The sequence below is a fragment of the Siniperca chuatsi genome, linkage group LG3 (assembly GCF_020085105.1).
Source record: "Siniperca chuatsi isolate FFG_IHB_CAS linkage group LG3, ASM2008510v1, whole genome shotgun sequence".
NCBI classification, from domain to species: domain Eukaryota; kingdom Metazoa; phylum Chordata; class Actinopteri; order Centrarchiformes; family Sinipercidae; genus Siniperca; species Siniperca chuatsi.
In genome coordinates this window covers 12,440,431-12,460,622 of record NC_058044.1, presented here as the reverse complement: position 1 = coordinate 12,460,622, position 20,192 = coordinate 12,440,431, and the positions used below count along the sequence as shown (strand labels likewise).

Below are 20,192 nucleotides of genomic sequence, written 5' to 3'. Positions count from 1 at the left end.
TCAGAGATGTGACCTCGCTCTTGGAATATTCCCACTATCTGGAAAATGAGGTGCAACTGTAGGCTACTAAGATATAGTGTCTAATTAGCTTAATTATGAGTTTTAAGTGAGGGATTAACAGATAAAAATCAGAGGTGGGTGAAGATTACAAGAGAGAAAAGCTGCTCTTTTTTCTATTTTCGTGGAAATGGCTGCCACTAGCTATGAGCTAGCGCTATGGTCAGAGATAATCAAAAAAGGTAATCAAAAAATAAAGCAAAGAAAAGGCAAGACCAGAGGAAAAGATGTACGCATATATTCAACCTTCGCCCATATCTAGCTAGTATTTAATTTCAAATAGCAAATGGTTGATATTATGTTGGAGCTATATATGCCACTGTCAGTGAGGAGGGTTTGCTGTGTTTTCCCACTGTGAAAAGCAAAGTCACACTGGGGGTAATTATCTGTGACGTTGAGACAGACATGGCTTCCTACCGCACACACTCTCAAATTCACACCCCAACATTTATGCACGGCCATATGCTCCCTGGTGCACAAATGTATGACTCCCACTATGTGTGTGTTTGTGTGTGTTTACTGAGCTATGGATGGGTTTCCCCTCAGAGCCACAGGTTGAGTGAATATTCTTAGCACGTTGGGACAGTCAACAACACAGTGCGTCCCTGTAGACCCCTGCCCTGCCTGCCTGTACCCTCTGATTTGGACAGAGGGCAATCAAGCAGACCCAGTAAACAATACACAGCGAGGCCATGGAAAACCACAATAGCTCCTCACTGTATTCCTCTCATATCACTAGGGACACCAGTGTTTGTCCAATCACTGTGGAGTCGGAGGGAGACAGTATGGAGGGACTATTAAAATGATCAAGGATGCTGGTTAATGGCCAGTGGAAGATAGGCAGCGGAAGATGACATGCTGTACAGTGCTTTCATGGAGCTTCTTAGGGAACATCCATTAGAGTGATGGCCCATAGGAAAGATATATATAGTGGAGTGTCAATGGCTGCTTTTCAAAGGCATTTTCTTGTTTATTTTATCCTGGGTATGCCTCCAGAGATCTCAGTTCATTCTGAGCCAGGGGGCAAGAGCAGAGGGGGCGTCTGAGGCCCTTCATGTGGCCGTCCTGCAGTGCAAAACTTTTTTAGGACATCACACAGTGAAGCTGTTGGTACAAATGATGAGAGAGAAACTCCAAAATACACAGACCCACACACAAACAAACAACATATGCAACATTGCCTGTACTTTATGGAGATGATGTTTTGACAGCGATATTCAAGGTTTGTCACAAAACCAAAGAAGAAGCTAAAGAGCCGCTAAGAATGGAGGCATTTACAGGGGGAAACCACAAATCCTCTAACCTAAACAACAAAACAAGTTGTTTGTCAGTGCCCCCCAAAACAACCCATGTGACTCTAACGACCCATATGTGACATAAACAACCTTACTGCAACACATATGATATTTTCTGATCCTATAGTTAGGTCAGGTCACGACATGGTTCATCAGTGCCTTTCAACACACACACACATCTGTTTTCTTTATCAGGTTGTCATGGTTAAAAGAAACCATGTTGACTGTCGGTAGAAGACTGGATGAGAACTGTATGGGGTGACAAAGTCAGACGCTTTAAGTCATTAGGGGCGGTGATGGTCTAAAGGTTTGAGTAGCAGACTTCTGACTTCAGATTGCCAGTTCTGGCCCTCTGGGATGGGAGTTGAGGTGGCTGTGGCCCTTAATCCACAACTGCTTCAATTGTGGCTGTAACATCAGATCAGGGGCCCATTTCAAAAAAGCTTATACGTAGATCACAAATGGTGGCGGCTTCCTGCTTCACAAATGATTGTCGCTTGCAAATTGCAGATAAATTTGCACATCCAACAGGGTTCATGCATGGGCCACAAGTTTGACTTTTGTTTTGATTAACAAAATATATCGAAATTTACACGAGAGAAAATGTTGCTAATTGCAGCTTGCATGTTGCAAATTTTGTGAAACAGGTTGCTGTTATACTGGTGTCAGGGGGTTCCTCAGTGAAACTTCATGTTCCCTTCTTCTTGTTTTTGCTTTGCTTCTTCACAACTTTTTTGTTTTTCTGCAATAACCACAGAGCAGTACAAGAAAATCTATTATTTTCTATTCTTCTACTCTATAAGACTAGCTGTAATAATGACTAAATAGAATCTGGAGTGTCATCTACAGACAGAAGTAAAGGATAGAGAGTGTTCCTCTTACATTACCTACTGCTACATTGGCAAATGATTAGGCTGCTGAAAACATGTCATTATCAGTATTTATGAGGGAGTGCGCCAGCCAGCGTAATGACAGCTTTACTCGAAAGTGGCACTCTCTCTTCCTTTCTCTCTGCCTCTCTTTCTCTATGTGCAAACTCTCCCTCCCTCTCTCTTTCTCTCTCTTTCTCTCTCTCTCTTGCTCTCTCTCTCTTTCTCTCTGTCTTACACACGCTCTGTTTATGTGTATACATACAGGAGGGATATAAATTGTGTAGATATAGATAGATTCAGATACCGTAAATGTTATCTTACTGTAGTACATTAATGCATTATTCTCTCCCTCTTACACCTCTACCCTCCTTGCATTTTGAGCCACTTATAAAGAGACCTTTTATTTCCTGCTGTGTGTTTGAGAGCTTGTCTGTGTGTGCATATGTGTGTGTGTGTGTGTGAGAGTGTGTGTGTGTGTGTGTGTGTGGCTATACTCTATGTCTATCCTTGTGAGAGAAAATGTGAGGCTGTAAGAGTAAGAACATTTTTGCCAGACCTCATTCTTTAAGGAGGTTTTTTAATGTTAAAACTTGAGTTTAGTTAAAAGGGTTCGAAAGAAGATTAGATGAAGGTTAAGGCTGAGAGTTGAGGATAGACGTGTACAGTAGTTCTGATGGCTATAGTTACGGTTAAAAGATATTTAGTCTGTGAGGGTCCTTACATATAACACAAGTGCATGTGCGTTTGCTTACAGCACCTTTGGCAAGATTATTGTATCCATATGTATCCATGTCCTAGGTGTATTTTACACTAGTGTTAACAAACAAAATCTCAAGCACTCAACCCTTTTAGGTACAATAAGCTACATTCAGAAGCACCACCTGTAAAACGATCGGCGCAACAAATTTGAGACATCCCCAAAACAAGCAAACAGAGCAGTCTGAGACCATGTCCACATTAAAGCCTGATCTGAAAACACCATTTACATGTAAAAATGTAATTTGGAATGGCATATTTTTTCGCAATCCACACCAGCATTTTTAGATTTACCTACTCTCGAGAACATTTTTGAAAAGCTCAGTTTTTGGGTGTGAAAAACCCTTAGTTTGGATAGAAAGCCAAACAGAGAAGAAAAGATACTCTTTGATAATTAGACCCGCTCATTGTGAACATGGGCTAACATCCTCCTCTAGATCAGTTAACATGTACTGTATACTTCTTTGTTAGAAGCTTTAGTTTTAACTTTGCGAACTTCTGGTTTCGGTCACAGATACATACTATCTCTGCACTAATCATTTCTTTCATCTGTAGACCCAACCCGTGAGACTGAGGAGATTTCTTATTAGTTTGGATCCTGTTGCCTGAGGGGCCAGAAAACGATGAGATATTTGACCAAACGCAGAAACCCAATAAGGGGCCATCGATTAGGAGGGATGAGTACCATATTGGACACACAGGTGGCTACAAAGAAATTAAAAAGCTGCAACAAAGAAATGGAAGAAATCAAAACTGGGGCACCTTAAATCTCTTTGCCTCTCCGGCACAAGTTTAGTGTGTGTTTATTTGTGTTTTGGTGTAAGGTGTGTTGGCTGCCTGAAGAGGAAGTCACAATAGGAAACTTGTGTGGACCATGAAAGAGTGAACACAGGATGTGTTCAGTGTGGTCTAGACTGAAACTGGTGATTATTTGATGTTTATGAGTTATCTTAATGCAGTCTAATGCAATAGTCCTGCAGTAAATGCTGCCTTCACGAAAGTTAGAATGTTCAGTTTTTGTTTTTAAGAGGTGTTGATTCAGCTGTATGATCATTTTGGAGGATGTAGTTTGTGTTACTGTTGAACTGTGGCAATATACAGAGAGGTGTTTCTATTATTTAGCCTACCCTAATTGATATAAATGGGGTGGACAAAATAATAGAAACACCAAAATTACCATACCGTTAAATAAACACCTCTCTAAAACAGTTTCAACAAAAACTGAACATTATAACCTTCATGAAAGTAGGATTTATTGCAGGACTGTTGTATTAGACTACAATAGTTTAGTGTAGGAAACTGGCAAATGAGTGTCTATGCTGAGTGTTTGTTTTAACGTATAATTTGTGTACTTATTTAGTCAAAATTATAATCACCAAAAAAAAGTAATTTAAGTTTTATATATTTTTCTGCAGTGATAGCGCCTCCGAAATTAGATTTCTCCAGGGGGCTTGAATTTTGAACTGAGAACTGTTCTCGATTGGTACTGTAATTTCACTGGTCCAATATGTGTGTGGGTGGGCAATAAAAATGGTTTGTAACATCACTTCAGTTGTTCACCCATGAAAGACAGCTGACTAATGGGAATCACTGCTAGCACAGGCTTTCTGAGTGGAAGCTAATTAGCCTGGCTTGCTAGCTTCCAATTTCCAAGTGGAATACAAATGTAACCATACAATGGGTCCAAACGTTGAATGTTGCTAAGAAATCGCTAACAGTATATAACCAATGCTATGTGGGCATGTTGGAAAAGAGGAAAATCACGTCTTGTATCAACGTTTGTAGGATATACCGGGCTATGACATGCTCCCGTCAGTAGCGCACCACTTATGTTAACAGCGTGTTTCCTAGCAATGGCTCTAAAATGTCAGTCAGCCGCTGCAATGGGAAACACCCACCCAGAGGCTTGAAGCTTAAACGCTGTTCGCACAAATGTGTCCAAAAAAGGTTTCATTCTCTTTTGAAAAATTGGAAAAATATGCAAAGTAGCTGCAGTATCATTATAGTTTATATTTAAACTTAAGTTTGACTTTAAATAAAAGTTACAAGTTACTAGACATTGAAGCTGACTACATTATTTATGAAATATGCAAAAACAATATTATTGTAAAGTGGAGACGAGCAGAGACAACTTCACAGCCACCTTTCACAAAGTGGCAAAGCTTTCTCAATATCGTCTATATTTAACTTTGACAAGAGGGAATTAGTATGTTTGTGCTGTAAATACTAAGTGTGCAGAGGCTACAATATGAATTGGCTGCAACTGGATACATGTGACTAGGGGGCAAATGGATCTAATGGTAGTCTTAATGCTGGCCTTGAATAATGAGGCCTTTGTCTAATAAAACTGGAAAGCCTCCAAATACCTATAGGGACCTCGGCTAGTTAGAGCAATAACAGTCTATCAAAAGAGAAAGCAAAGTGATTACTTAGAGGGTAATAAATACAAGGCCCATGCTGGGGAGGGACTGGGGGCTAGAGTGAGAGAGAGAAAGAAAGACAGAGACAGGGACAAAGAGAGACAGAAAAAGAGAAAGAAAGAGCTTAGTGGATCAAACAAACTCTACATCTGTTCCTTTACCAATGCCGTTGTTGAAATCTGGTCCAGGGTAAGATAAACGTCCAACCAGCATCCTTTTACATCACAAAAGCAAGCTATGGAAAAAAGTCACGCGGGGAAATATGAATACATCTGCAGGTAGAGAATCATTCAGGCTGAAATCCTACTTAACCTTGTAAATCTTTCAAGAACTACAAAAAGTGAAAAAATTAAAATCCAACTATATTTTGATCATGAGGACCTTGATTATTGTACAGCTGACATGTAAGAAAATAATAAAGAATAAGAATTAAAACTTCTTAACAGTTAGAGATTTTTTCTTCTCTACTACTTACTTACTTTGAAAACTACTTCACACTGCACTTTGTAATTACTTTGCAAAATAGTTTAAAAGTCAGTTGAAATATGCTACAAGAAAGGGCCACCAAACAAAGAACACAATCAAAGCCACTGTGTGCATGTCTATGGCGGCCAAGGGCAAACACTACACTTTAGAAGGAACATGGAGTTCTAAGGAAATATTGTCCCTTATTCAAAATGACAAAATACTTCAAGCGTGAATGTCAAGATTGTTTTGAATTTTAAAGAACAGTTTGAAAACCAATCAGATTCACTTTGACTGTTTAAAAGAAAATGGGTAACCCTGGTTTTAGTGCTCTCGCAAATTTGCACACATACAGGAACATGCACACACACACAGACAAAAAAAGGGTTTTCACTACCCCATTCCCTGCATGTCTTAAATGGATAATGCTGACCTGATGGAACAGCTTTAGGGCCAGAGAACTGGACACAATAACACCACCATCAATTGTAGCCCTGAGAGAGGAAAGAGAGAGTCCAATCAGAGAACTGGAGAGATGCTGGGCAGACAGGTGGATCGACAGCCTCAAGGCAGAAGGAGAGGGCGGAAAAGGGGATGACAGAGAGGACAGAAAAGAGACAGACTGCTGGTCACCGCTCTAACTAAGTGACGGGATGAGGATAATAAAGAGTCAGTCACACAGAGCGAACGGTGGCCTCAGAGGGGGGAGAGAGGGAGGGTCCGGAGCAGAGGGGTGACAGAAGTGAGAGATGGACTTCATCAAGACTGCTTCCTGATGCTCAGGGTTCAGACTGTTGCTCCGTTACTGGCCCTCCGTCTTCAGGGCAGGGAAAGTGTGTGTGTGTGTGTGTGTGTGTGTATTCATGTGTGTGCGCGCACACTGGCTCAATCTCTAATGACAGGTGAGCGATTCATTGCCCCCCCACCACCACTAGAGTGACCAATGCCTTTCCACTCCAGGCCTTGATTCATTTCAGCTAATGTATTACTGGAGGAGCATCACTGTCCACTGTCTGCTGACTGGGCTGGACTGACCTAAACACAGCTTTATCGAGCTTCACTGGACTGCACTGGGCTCTCCTGAGAGTTACCAGAGAGGCAGCACAGCCTTCATCAAAGCAGATCCAAAGGCGTTTCTTTACCGTGTTCAGATAACACATACGAATTTTAACCATGAACCTGAAATGGCCGTACTTTGGTGCATTTGTGGAGAATTTGTGGATTTGATGGCCTTGAGATGGGAGATATTACCAGGTATTACTTAAACCAGGCAAAATAAAAATTACAGTGCTCTAGAAACCTTATACATTTCTGTTATTCCAACCCTGTCTCCTAGAAATTACATTTATATACAACTAATTTGCAACAGCAAATATTTTTTGAAGGAAATGCAAATCTGGCAAGTTGCAAAAATGTTGATACTGAACATATGAGCCAAAATATGCGATCTTGCAGTACAATATCCACTTGTAGTGACTACAGCATTATTGAACTTTTTAGTGGTTATGTTTAGACACTTGTAGCACTTGGTTAAGGTTACAGAAAGATCATGGTCTTGGTTTAATACCGAAAAAGTCTGCAGTGACATAATGTATTTATTAATATTTAACCAAAACCATGATCTTTCCTAACCTTAACCAAAGTGTTTTTGCTGCCTAAACCTAACCACAGATGGGATTCAGGATGTGATCTCATCCAGGTTATTCGTCTTGCTTCTTTTCTGTCAATGAAATAGATTTTCATGGATACAAAACCCACTTATTTCAGTTGATTATTGTCACATTATACTTGTAGAAATATTTGCTCCTTCTCCCATTCACTTAAATCTAGGCCCGTAAGACTGATTCAAGCATGTTTCCTGTTTCAGTGCAACCTCTTCAACTTTGCCCTGTGCATTCACTTGATCAGTCAATAGAAACAGTGATTCACTGTGTAGGATGCTGGCAGAAGATTAACAATACCCAATTTTCTGCGCTGTGTCGCTATTGGATACCAAGCGCACGATTTTTTACCATTTTATTTAACTGTGCGAAAGTGTAAGCATGTAGTGCTTTTAAATATTCTCACAATGGAATGGAAAAATCTAGAGTCTATAGCATGTATACGGCTTTTTGCTTTTTCTTTCCCAGGAAACATTCTTCATCTGTATTACCCGGCCTTCTGAATATGTAAATTACATAATGGCTTTTGAAATTGTGAAATTAATCAAATAACCTGGGATGTATTCCTTTATCTTCATTCAAAATGCATAGGAGCAAATTATTTTTGATAGTCAATTTAGAGCTCAACACATACACACACTTAATAACAGGGGTCATAAAACGATGATTCTCTTCACGTGGCTCAGTGTGCAAGGAGAAGGAGAGAGGAGATAGAGAGACAGTCAGAGCAACAGACAGAGAAGGAAGAATGGAGGGAGAAGGATGGGGAGCTAGTCTGTCCTTCCATGGGGACCGGACTGCCCCTCCTGGCTGCCCATTAAAAACAGAATTCCTCCACAAAGTGTTTGTGTTTTCAGTCTAACTCCTCCAGGGTGCTGCTTGCCACAGCACAAGACCGTCACACTATGCCTGTCTTCTCCTTCTCTCTGTCTCTCTCTTTTCCATTGTGGCTAACATTCCCTTCCTTGTTCTGTCTGAGACCTGTCTACTGTCAACATGTGGCACATGTCCTTGACGGGTCAAGAGGGTCCTTCACCATAGGAGTTGGGTGGCAGCTTCAACCATGCGCCCCCTTTTCCTCTCTTTTCCCCCTTCCTCCCTCATCCTGCCTCCCCTCTTTCACTCTCCCTCTCTCAATATTGAGTTGCCTGGGTAAAAGGGGGCCAGAGGAATCTAATAACTGTGACAGTGGGGCTTTTTTGGCATTGTTCCTGAAGCTGTGCAGACACACACAGGGCTGTCTGCTGGCTCTAATGAAAGGTTAAATGAATAGGACAAAGTGACAGGAGGTACAATAAAGAAACAAGAAGGAGGAGAGAATGTGTGTGCAACCATGTGTCCATGTCTCTGTGTGTGAGTGTCTCGAGGCCAGCCTGCTCAGCTCAGGGAACAACAAGGACAGCCCCTCCACAGCGCCACAATATTCAAAACAGATTGGTCTGCGACAGGGTGCATGTGTGTGTGTGTGTGTGCACTTTTATGTGTGTTTATGTCATGTTTGTGTGCTTGTCTGACTCTCCCACCAGGACACAGATGCTGAAGAGGAATTCCAGCATGGGGTTCTTTGATAAATGTTAAGGTCACTGGCAGAGGGGAGGGGTGGAGGCTGGATGGGGAGGGGAGGGCGGTGGAGCGGGTGCAGTCGGGGAGGAGGCAGAGGGAGTGACGAGGGGGGACGCATGTCTCGTCTTGTGCCTCTCTCTGCCTGTGCCTTGGTGGAATGCGGAGTCACATGAAAGAGGCCCTCTTTCTCTCTCCCTCTCTCTGAGACTTGTCTCTTATGTCTCAAAAGCGCCACTGTCCCCCTCCTGACACACTACCTGTCAGCAGATTAACCCTCAGCTCCAAAAACACACACAGCCACAAATGCATGTGAAAACACACAGACGCAATCATATGCACACAGGCATACACACACATACAGATGTGCCCTTCACACACAGTTTATGAGCATTAAGTTTCCCTCAAACAGGAAAAGTGAACTAAGACGCAAACAAACGCACAAAATCCCGTCATCCTTAGACTGCTTAATTACTATGATTATCACCGTAAATAACAACTTTGTCACCAACAATCACAGGGTAGGGCTTCTAACATGTCAGCCAGGTGTGTGGTAGAGTATTGCATGGCACAGTACAGTAATGTACACAGTAATAGATGCAGCATAATCAAATAAAATGCATATCCCTTGGAGATTGTGACATAGATTGAGACAATGATAGGGAGTAAAGTATGTAAATGTCACGGCCCAGTTTAATCTGTGGCATCAGGCTGAAGGAGGAAGTTTCTATTAGATTGTATCAAATCAGTTCTAATCCATGTGTTCCTGCCAAACCATGAGGTCAAGACCCATTGTAAACAAACGCTCACTGTCTTGAGCGGTTGGTAGCAGGTGTGTTAGCTACATAGCTTCTACTGTTTAAAATGCTTAAAAGGCTGACCTCCGTGACTCTCAGTAAGTGCATGAAGTTTGCCCAACGGTTACATTACCAAAACTTATTTTGATGTCAACATTTCTGATCTGACGCCTCAGCAGGACAACACCATTTGTCAGTGCCTTGTCAGTATGGTTAAGATTTGGTTAGGTTTAGGCACAAACAAAACTTGGTTAGGGTTAGGGAAAAAGCTTGGTTTGGTTTAAAATAGGCACTTAGTATTACATCGTGGTTTGGGTTTCTCTTGGTTAAAAGAGACCGATGTTGACTGTCGGTAGGAAATGTGGAGCGAACAGCAGTCTCCCATGGCAACATACCACATTTTGTTGACCCATCCATCCACTACGACCTCCTCTCTATGCAGCTCTTTAAAAACATCACCCAACTTTCTCCTTTGCTTTCATAATTACTATAGCCGGTAGAGGGCTTTGTTACTTGAACATAAACGAATGTCCTTTGGACGTATTTTCTAAAACAACTGATGCTGTCAGGAGGAGAGTCTCTTTGATATAAGCACACATTCCACTGGGCGCATGAATACATGAAAACATTCACAGCATAATTGAATGGATACACGATGCACTGACATCCTTCACTGATTTTTTAAAAAGTAATATTGAAAATTAATGACATAATTCATACAAGGATAAAGAGTCCAAACTCCGACTGGGTAATAGAGAGACTAGATTATACATTCAGCCCACAAGGTTACACGTGTGCCTGAAACATTATCAATATATTCAGATAAGAATCATTGTCAGATAAAACCCGGTGAAAGTCTTGAAAAACCAAGGTGACTATTGCTCTAGACTAATGTTACCCAATGCTCAAATATTATCTCCCAATCTGAAAGTGTGGGTTTTACAGCTGACTAGTGCATTCACACAGGAAAAGAAAGAATTTTAAAACTGGTCAGAACCAGCATTTCTATATAACAGTATACTCAAAACTGTGATCTCAAATGGAAGTGACATGTTTGGAAGTAAGTTAAATTCGGTTGCTAGTCAGACCTGTATACACTAGATCTGTTTAATACTGTATATTCAATAAACTGTTGCTTTATTGTTGAGGTTGTATTCTCTGGACATTTAGACAAATAAAAACCATTCATAAAAATAAAAAAGGGGCAACAGTCTAACCTACTGCTCTAGCTATCGTTCTAATGAACATGTAAATTAATGTTGTCTATCAGCAGTTGAATGGCTATTTAGAGTAACAGGAGTTTTTATAGTGGGCCGGTAGACCTGTAGGCCAGGAAAAAAATGCCCTGTGCTCTTTGATCCTGCAATAGACAGGCCAGCTGGTTACATGCAGGTGTGAGTGTGTAGCAGTGCTATAGCTTGATCACATTTTCTCCCCAGCCATTCCATTGTACCCCAGTACCATGTGCTATACTGTCATGGTAGTTTCCAAATTACCATATCACTGTACCACAGTAGTTAAAAAGTACCATTACTTATGGAAGACCTAACACTGTACAACCGCACAATAGCATTTGCAGAATAACTACTGTTACATATACAGCTACCCAAACTTACACCGTGTCTACATAGGAGTTGTAGCGTGAGCAGCACGTGCGTCTGTGTCTATACCATAGACTGTATGTAAAGATGCATTCAGGCACAGTATTGAGTGTATGTCACCCACATTTTGGTAGCACTCAGAGTCCAACACGGGCTGGGTCGCATTTATGCACATATAGTGTGAGTAAAACAACAGCTGTATCGATTAAAATAGGAGCGTATCTCTTCCGTCAGATGCGTCTGAAAAGCTGAAAAGCAGGTAAGTAATACAAAGAACATATAGCTTAAACATTAAATCTAAATATTATTTATTAACTGTATAGTTCTCAAACAAAAATCCTGTCAACAAAACAGCTGTTACCTTTTGTATTTGATAAGGCATCACGACATGTATACAACTTTAAAATGTACCAGGGAAAGGCTGTGAATCATCCTAAGAACACAAGAAGTGTCAAACAGAAACAAACCCAGTAAATGAGCACTTGAATACATCTTGAGTGATAGAAATTTTCTTTATTAAGTGTCTGTCTTCTGCCTTTCTGACTGTGGCTATGTATAGCCTGGAAAAGGGCAAACAAAAGATTTGTTAAATTGACACATCTTTAATATAGATTCATTATAAAATGTAATTCATTTTACAAGAAAATAATTTTTTGTAATTGAACATATTACGTTTAACAATGGTTGGATTCATTACACTATGATTCTACATCTGGAATAAGACTTTCCTCTTCCCTCTCTATTACAGTATGTAATAACAAAAGTGTAACTGTATAAACATATAACCTACAGTACATACCAGAAAGTCCTTCATGAACATTTTGCAGAGTGGCTCAAATCTCCCATTGGTGTTGAATTTCTGCTCTAGAAATGCCTTCATTGGACAGTATCTGTTCATTTTTATCCATCCACACATTGAAAAAAGGTTTGTCTCTGTGGAAGTCAAATTAGACAGATGCCATCAAGTACACAATGCCATATTATGTTTATAATATTCAAGCTAGCCTTGCAAAGTGTAACACATTTATGAAATCACAGGAGTGTTCCCATGCTCAATCACTTAACCCTGACAGTATTTTCTACCAACGTATGACTGAAAGTGCACCCAACACTTAAATCTCTGGTACTGGAGCACATTGAAGCATCTTCTTGCAGCAGCAAAACAGTGTATGCAACAACTGTGTTATCAGCAATGGTAACATAACATAGGCAACAAAATGTTCACTGTAATTGATAATTTATCCCAAGATAGTTTGAAGCCTCTGAAATTATACTGAAATGACTAAAAGCTGACCGAAAGGCAGAAAATCAACCTAAAAATGTATGGTATGCTTTAGGAAATTGTACATCAAGTATATGCATATATATATATATATCTCTCTCTATATATATATATATGTATATTTGTTTGGGATAAAATAAAGCTAACACGCTGTGACCCTTGTTCTATGAGCACACGTAGAGTCCACTAATGGGCTCTATAAGCTTGTCAAATCACTCCTGTGAAGTAGCATCATGAAATTTTCATGTAATGCTTTTGTCATTCAGGACAGACTCACCAATACTTCCTGGTACTGACTGTTTAAATGGCCATGGTATTCAGTATTCAGAAAGTCATCAACTCAAGGAGACACATGCTAACAAGGTTTGAGGGTTCCACCTGTGCACAAGGAACTAAGTTACAACGTGTAACTTTTGTTTCTCTCTTTCACACAGGAGTTGTTCTGTAATGGACTATATGGCTAAAAGGGGGAAACCCAGATGCTTTACTCTTTGCCATGACATCAAAAGGACACAAAGTTATGACCTTAAGCACCAGCTGCAGTAGGAAGGAGAAGGCAAGGTAATGCAAACTGATCCTGACAGGCCTTACACTAAAAGCAGGCCAACAACATCCATGGCTGCTTTTCTGAGGCAATCGCAGGAAGGCCAGTGGTTGCCACACCACCTATGATGATCACGGAAATAGGATTGGGAGGGTGAAGGAGCACAAAGCATGTATGGTACTCAGCACCTGGAACAAAGAAGGTCCCATGTCTAGTTCAAGACAAATGTCCATGTCTTAACTTCTGCCTGCTACAGGGAGGAATGTGGAGCAACCCAAAGGCACACCTTCTCCTAAACATCTGATGTGCCAAAACTGAGAACAGAGTTGAAATGGTTTCCAAGTAGATGTGAAAAAAAGGAAAAGGTGCAAACAAGACTGCCGCATATACATCTTCTATTGACAGTCCAGGTGAAGGGGGGCATCAAAGCAGACATACTCTGAGTGGAGTTGACCTTCAAGGAACCTGCAGTGTAACCAAGCCAGCCTGATCAAAGACATTAGAATGCCATCACATAGTCAATAAGTCTCTGTTTCATCAGTGGCCTTCCACACACCCTGTTGTCAAACATCTCCTGTGTCTAGCCACACTGATTCCTCGGACCTTCAACATTGCCAGCCTGAAACCATCCAACACACTGGAGTCAGTTCGGAGTAGAGAGCTGAATGGAGGCTTAGGGAGGCTGATGACATCTGTGATCGACCAACTACTGGGACTGTTTCTCTGTTCAGAGAGCAACCTGCAAAGCCCTATTCCCAAGCAGACATCATTGCCCTCAACATCTACCTGATACGTATCACCTGCCGCCGAGGTAAGACAAGGGCAGGAAGTGGAGCATTTCATCAGGAAACACGGCCATACTTGATCGCAGGTAATCATCTCACTTCAGTTGGAAACTGGGCTGTGGTACAATGGCCAATCTGCAACCATTGGGCTTATTGGGCTTATCCTGATTGGCCGAACAAGTACATGCAAATTCAGCGCCTTGCCCCATGAGAGTAAATGGCCTATAGAATGCGTTAAAGCTAAGAAGCCTGTGTAAAATACAACATTTAAAACCACTGTTATGGTCCCTCAAGCCACCATAAACATGTTTCTTATTGAACAGGAACATTGAAAATATCTTTATTTTTAACAGTATGGAATAACACTTTGTAGTACCATACCATTAAAGAGTACTTTGGTGTGCTATCAAAAAAGAAAATGTCTGGAATGAAGTGTGGAGTATACTTTGTCCTCTCTTTGGACAGTACATAAACAGGTTTTAAACAAGAGAAATCTGGATTGAGAACCTGAGGAATCATTTCAAAGGCTATTCAGGTAAAAATAACATTATCAGGCACAGTTACTAGCAAAGAACTAAACACTCAGGGCAATAATTCCAAAGTCAACGTGCTATGTCTCAGTCCTCAGGAATTTTTCATGAGCCACCACTTATCTTGTCATATCAGATTTCTTCCACCAGCTTTTTTAGAGGGAAGAGAAAATACACCTTCAGGGCAAATGATTCTCTTTTAATCAAATCACCCTGTATGGCCTGAGGAGATCTTTCCATGCCTTTTGAGTCACTGGGGCATGGGCCACTAATGCACACACCCACAAAAAACAAATGCAGTCATACAAACAAACATCTACATAATACACTATGTATAGAAACATCGGCAGTTTAATGTCTTTTTATCTGAAAGCAAGAAATGAGACTCAACAGGAAAATAAAAAATTCAAGAAGAAAGCAAGGAACAAAGTAGTGTCTGGAGTTTCCATCACAAGTGAAATCCCAGATTTTCTCACTCACTGTTCATGGAACAAAATTGAACAACTTTATTCTGGAGTGCAGTCAGTGCAGGAGGGAGCTATAAAATATAAATTATACCACATAACCCTATACCTCCCAACTGAGCCATTTGGTTACAACTATACTCCTGTTCGTTACACAGGTCCAGCGTCTCTGGTATTTCTATAGCGTCGAAATGAATTATATTCTAGCCCTGCTGAGGAACGTATGGATTACAAGTGAAATGTAATTTCCCTACCGATCGGACAGTTGCCACCCAGTGACACTGAAGTGTTTATTTTACACAGTTGCTGGTAATTTGTTCTGGACAGAATCAATTAAGGCCCCCCCAAATTACAGCTGAAAATGTAAGAATCATGACTGTGTTTAGGAAGACAGAAAAATGTGGGGTGTATTTCTAAAGGCTGAGTTGTGCAAAATGTGTTCATTTCTCACTTTAAACAAATAAAGACTGAGGGAGTGTGTGGCTTCTGCACACACTGGGTGTGTTCATGTACTAAGACCAAAGTTTTCCTGATTCCTTCCGTAAGGAATATGATAGTGTTTGGATTAGCATGTGAAATTAAGCCAGTAGGGGGGAAAAAACGACAAACAATTTTACACATGTAAGTACAAGAATCAGCTTTCAGTTTCAACACAGCTTGTAGCACTGAGCCTGATTTTAATCTGATTAACTTGCCATGTCCAAGTGTAATCTACCTTCTCACCACTGAGACCATACTGTCATTTAGCAGATTAAAAACTCTTAGAGATATCAGTGTGACAGTACAAGACTAAACACATCGTAAATGCCCATGTCATACCAGCTGTAAACCCTATTCATTAACTTCTGCTATTTATTGCTTTTTTTAACTTAAGAATCACAGGAACACAGACCAAATTTCATAATGTATTTGGAGGAAATTGGAGAGTTTTCATGAGTGTAAGTGTGTGAAGATTTAGTTTCTTACTTTGTGTGCTGAGGTACAAAAAATGTAATTATGTCTACTATATGTATATTGTTTTAAATCAAGTATGTCTCACACTGTGCTCTTTATTAAATTAAGAGTCCTGCGATCCAATTTGTTTTAACATTTCAAAGTGTCTCTGTTTAGTCGCTAAAGCCTGCAGTTTAGGTTACAGTGTCTTGTTCAAAGATTTTCATCTCAAGTGACCACTAGGTATATGACCCCACTCCCCCTTTCAAAATATTACCTTTTCTGAAACTGCCAAGACATGCTATCAGTCACTCAAGAGATTATTGGGGGAGGACAGATGGAGAAATGCAGAGCCATATCTGTACAGCAATGGCTCACTACTGTATAAATAAAAACAACTGCAAGAATGTTGCTTTGATGTTGGCATCACAGAAACATTATGTGTATCATCTAGAGAGGGGGAGAAATATAAAAACTGCTCTCTCAGCTTTGCTGAATATCTATACCTATTAGCACGAGTGAAAGTACACGTCTTAACATTCGTGTGCAGCCTCTTCATAACTAAAGTTGCACAGAAAATGGGTAGGAACATGAAGGTCAAGTAGTGATTATCTCCCTAAATTAATCACATAAAATATGAAAATAAGTACACAAATGAAAAGAGTCAAGAACTCAGAGCAGTACCAAATGGGTTATCAAAAGATCCTTTACACACTTAGCACCCATTCTTTTCAAATAAAGAGGCAGGGAGTAAGAAACTGAGAAAACCAGGGCAAATAGAGAGGATGGAGTAGAGGGAGAAGAGGAGGAAAGAGTTCTCGATGTGAGCAGTAATCAGAGGAAGCCAGCAGGGGGGACAGGGAGGGTTGGTGGGGTCAGAGCAGAGCACCACTAAGCAGCCTTTCTCTTCATTAGCAGCCTCTCTAAGGGGGGCGTCACAGGCCTACCTGTCCAGCAGATTATTGAACCGACTAACCAGTGGCTCCCACCCCACACACACACACTCTCACACACTCTCCCCTCTCTGATTCCCACAGACCCAGAGGAATCACGACCTAGCTGCAGCCTCGCTGACAACTTTAACTTTTTCTTTAACCTCACGTAGCAATGCTAGAAGCTGAACCGAGGCATCTACTCAGTGCATAGCGAGGACATTTACCTCGACATTTTCTCCATTATTTTATGTAGAGTTTTGTTGTGCAACCTTTTTTGTTGTTTTTCTCAAAATATATACTGTATATTTTTGTGGTTTATGTATTTTCCTGCAGCAACACACTTATTCTCTGCCAATAACTCTGAGAATGTAATAAGTGTATAATTATCTGACACACGAGAGAGAGACAGAAACATACAGATAAAAAGGAATACCAGCATTTTAACTTCTGTGACATGTGGTTAAGGAAATTTGAATTTCACAGATCCCTGACTGGTCTGGCAGGGAGAAAGCAGCATGGAGATAAAAGTAATGAAATGACACTCCAGGAATGTAAATTGGCATTCTTCACTGTAGTTGCAGCACCAGCTCAGGCTCATGAAACATCCCTGACACACACACAGACCAGGCCAAAATACTGTGCTAGACATTAATCTCACCCACATCTCGCTGATGAAAGTGTAAAGGTAATTTTGTGGTGCTTTTAAGTGAGGCCATTCATCTCAATCTCTCTCTCTCGCTGTTTCTCCTTTTCTACTCCTCTCCCTCCTTCTTCCCTGTCTCCTGAAGCATTCAGATATGTCCACGCTGCAATGTCTTACACTGACATGAAATGCCTCTGTGTACTTCTGCTTGTGTTTCACTGTCACAGGTTGGCCATGAGCTCCCTGAGTTTTCTTTTAGAGGTACTGTAGCACAGGGATGCGTAAACAGGCACTAAGGCAAGTGTATTTAGCCAAAAATCACTGACACTGTCAGATTACAGGGTTGTTCTGCTCCAATAACTAGTACTCTAAAAAGCAACAATTTAAATTACCTAAAGCTTTTGTTTGCATTGACATCAGGCACACTTGTCTGTTTTTTGTATAAGACCTATTCTGATAAAGACTAGCACAAACAGACCAAAAATCAACTGAAACAAGGTCAGAGAATATTTCAAGAAATCAATAAAATGTTGTAGAAAAAATAAAATAGTATGCACTAGAAGAAGAGATTCTGCAAAGTGGTGAAGCAGAATTTTCAGCAGAGGGATTATAGGCCTGAAAAATAACTTGAGAAATGTTGCTGTCAGCTATAAAATTAAGTCTGCTCACATTTATTTAAGTAAACACCCATGACACGTTTTTATCATCCCCGTTTATATGTGTTTGCTATCTGAAGACATTACACTGAATTGCATTGAATTATAGCATTCATTGGTTTGAGTGAGTGTGTAAATAAGAAGTCCCAAATCTACAGGTGGTTTAAAGTGGCTTATGACATAAATATCATGTAAACAATTAACAAAGCAATTAAACAATTCTTTACACTGTAGCTGGAGATAACGATTTGTCCCTAAGACGACAAGTAAAAGTTTTTAATTCGTCTGTGGGAAGCAGAGAATTGAATAACACTTTCAAGGCGTGACGAAAACTCAAAAATGATATTAAGTGAAGTAATATTTTGTTAACTTACTTCGGATGTCACAGATTCTCGGTCTCATTTCTGATTATGGCCTTAATAGGCTCACAAATGCTACAATGATCAGGCGACTATTGATTTTGTAAGACAAAGAAGGAAGAGAAGAAAAAGAAACAGATCAAAACAAGCAGCAGATATTAATTTTCGTTTAAATGCAGGCATGTGAAGAAATCAAGCAGATGAGTCATTTGAATCAAAAACAAGTGTGGGAAATACTCAATTGTAAAAAAAAAAAACTTTACTCACAAAGACTTGCCTAACTTTGTATCCGCTCTGATGAGTTCAGATGACAGAGCAGCACAGAGGTTGTAAAAATAAAAGTTACCAATTCCATAATTTATAGTAGTGGTGTGTTTCATCTTAATAACTTAAGTAAGCAGACGCAGAAAAATCATATTTACCATTGCTGCATGTTGTATCTGACAGACCCCGGGGCTCCTGGCACTTTTCAAAGTTGGCGTCCTCAAAAAAGTCTGATTTCGCCCTCAAGTGGGGAACTTTCTCCTCTTCACGCTGTCTGAGGTGATTCACGTCGGTGTTCCTTTTACAAACTTATCATCGCCGTTTAGGACAGTTTTAGGTACAACACGGGACAACAGTCACTCTTTTTATCCCGAGAATATCTGTGTCCGGGCGGCAGCTCTGAGAAAAACGCGCGTTAAGACGTTTGGAAACGCGTCGTTCTCACGGAGAGGAACGCACGTCTACGACACCCTGTCCCCTCTTCTTTTCCCAAACCGTAAACTGAAGAAGTCAAGGAGACAGTGGGGCTTGCTGACAACCAGAAGCTGGGTTGTAACTGCTTGTCCTACCTTGAGAAAAACGCAAAAAAACCGCCTTCCTACACTCCCCCGATGATTTCCTTCTGCAGAGTCAGCGCAGTGCGCCGAGGAGAGCTGCGGACGGTCCGGGCTGGGGAGAAGGTGGCTGCTGTGTTACGTTGGGTGAATTCAGACCAGTGTTTTACACGCCGTGTGTGACTGTAACCCGAGTGACTGTGGGTCCACAGAGTTTCTGCGCCCGATGAGTTGATTTACGATGTTGTGTCAGGAGGAAGAGTCACATCTTTGTGCGACAAAAATGTGCCAGAAAGCCTCAGCCTCAAGATAAGAAATCGGCTGAGACGCGCATTACAGCTCGTGGAAAAGCAGCAAGGATTCTGTCGTATTTTTCCCTCTGTGTGTATTTACTGCAGATAGATAGTCAAAATAATCTGTATTTTCAACAATAAATAGGTCTATCACCTGTAAAAAAAAAAAATCGATCAAATGTAACCAAACAGGCAATAAATAATACAAAATAAATACAAATGTTTTGTGGGTAAACGCAGCATTTCATTTAAACTTTCACTTTTTTCACTTTCTCTGCCCTCTGCGCCTCACGCGCGCGCACACATGCACACGTGTTTTAGGCAGTTGGAAATAGTTTATGGTTTCTCTGTGTGCTGCAGGGATGTGACACTGATTTCCTAAGTTGTGTCCCTCAGATCCCTAGAAGTGGGCGTGCTCATTAAAGTTTCATTGTGCACTTGTTTTTATGAGGATTTGCTCAACATT

General features: G+C 40.7%; 1 protein-coding gene across 3 annotated transcripts in view; it reads right to left on the bottom strand.

The window, feature by feature from the left end:
- Nucleotides 1–19,941, bottom strand: part of bnc2 (basonuclin 2) — a 165,138-nt gene extending 145,197 nt beyond the window's left edge. For 2 of the 3 annotated variants that reach the window (XM_044189966.1, XM_044189965.1), the window contains exon 1: nucleotides 19,038–19,941. Coding sequence is in view for 2 of the 3 variants with exons in the window: in XM_044189965.1 (XP_044045900.1) it covers nucleotides 19,038–19,040 (3 nt within the window). In the remaining variant the exon portion in view is untranslated. The remainder of the gene's footprint in view (nucleotides 1–19,037) is intronic. The other variant, XM_044189969.1, reaches the window with a different exon arrangement.
- Nucleotides 19,942–20,192: the final 251 nt, after the last annotated feature.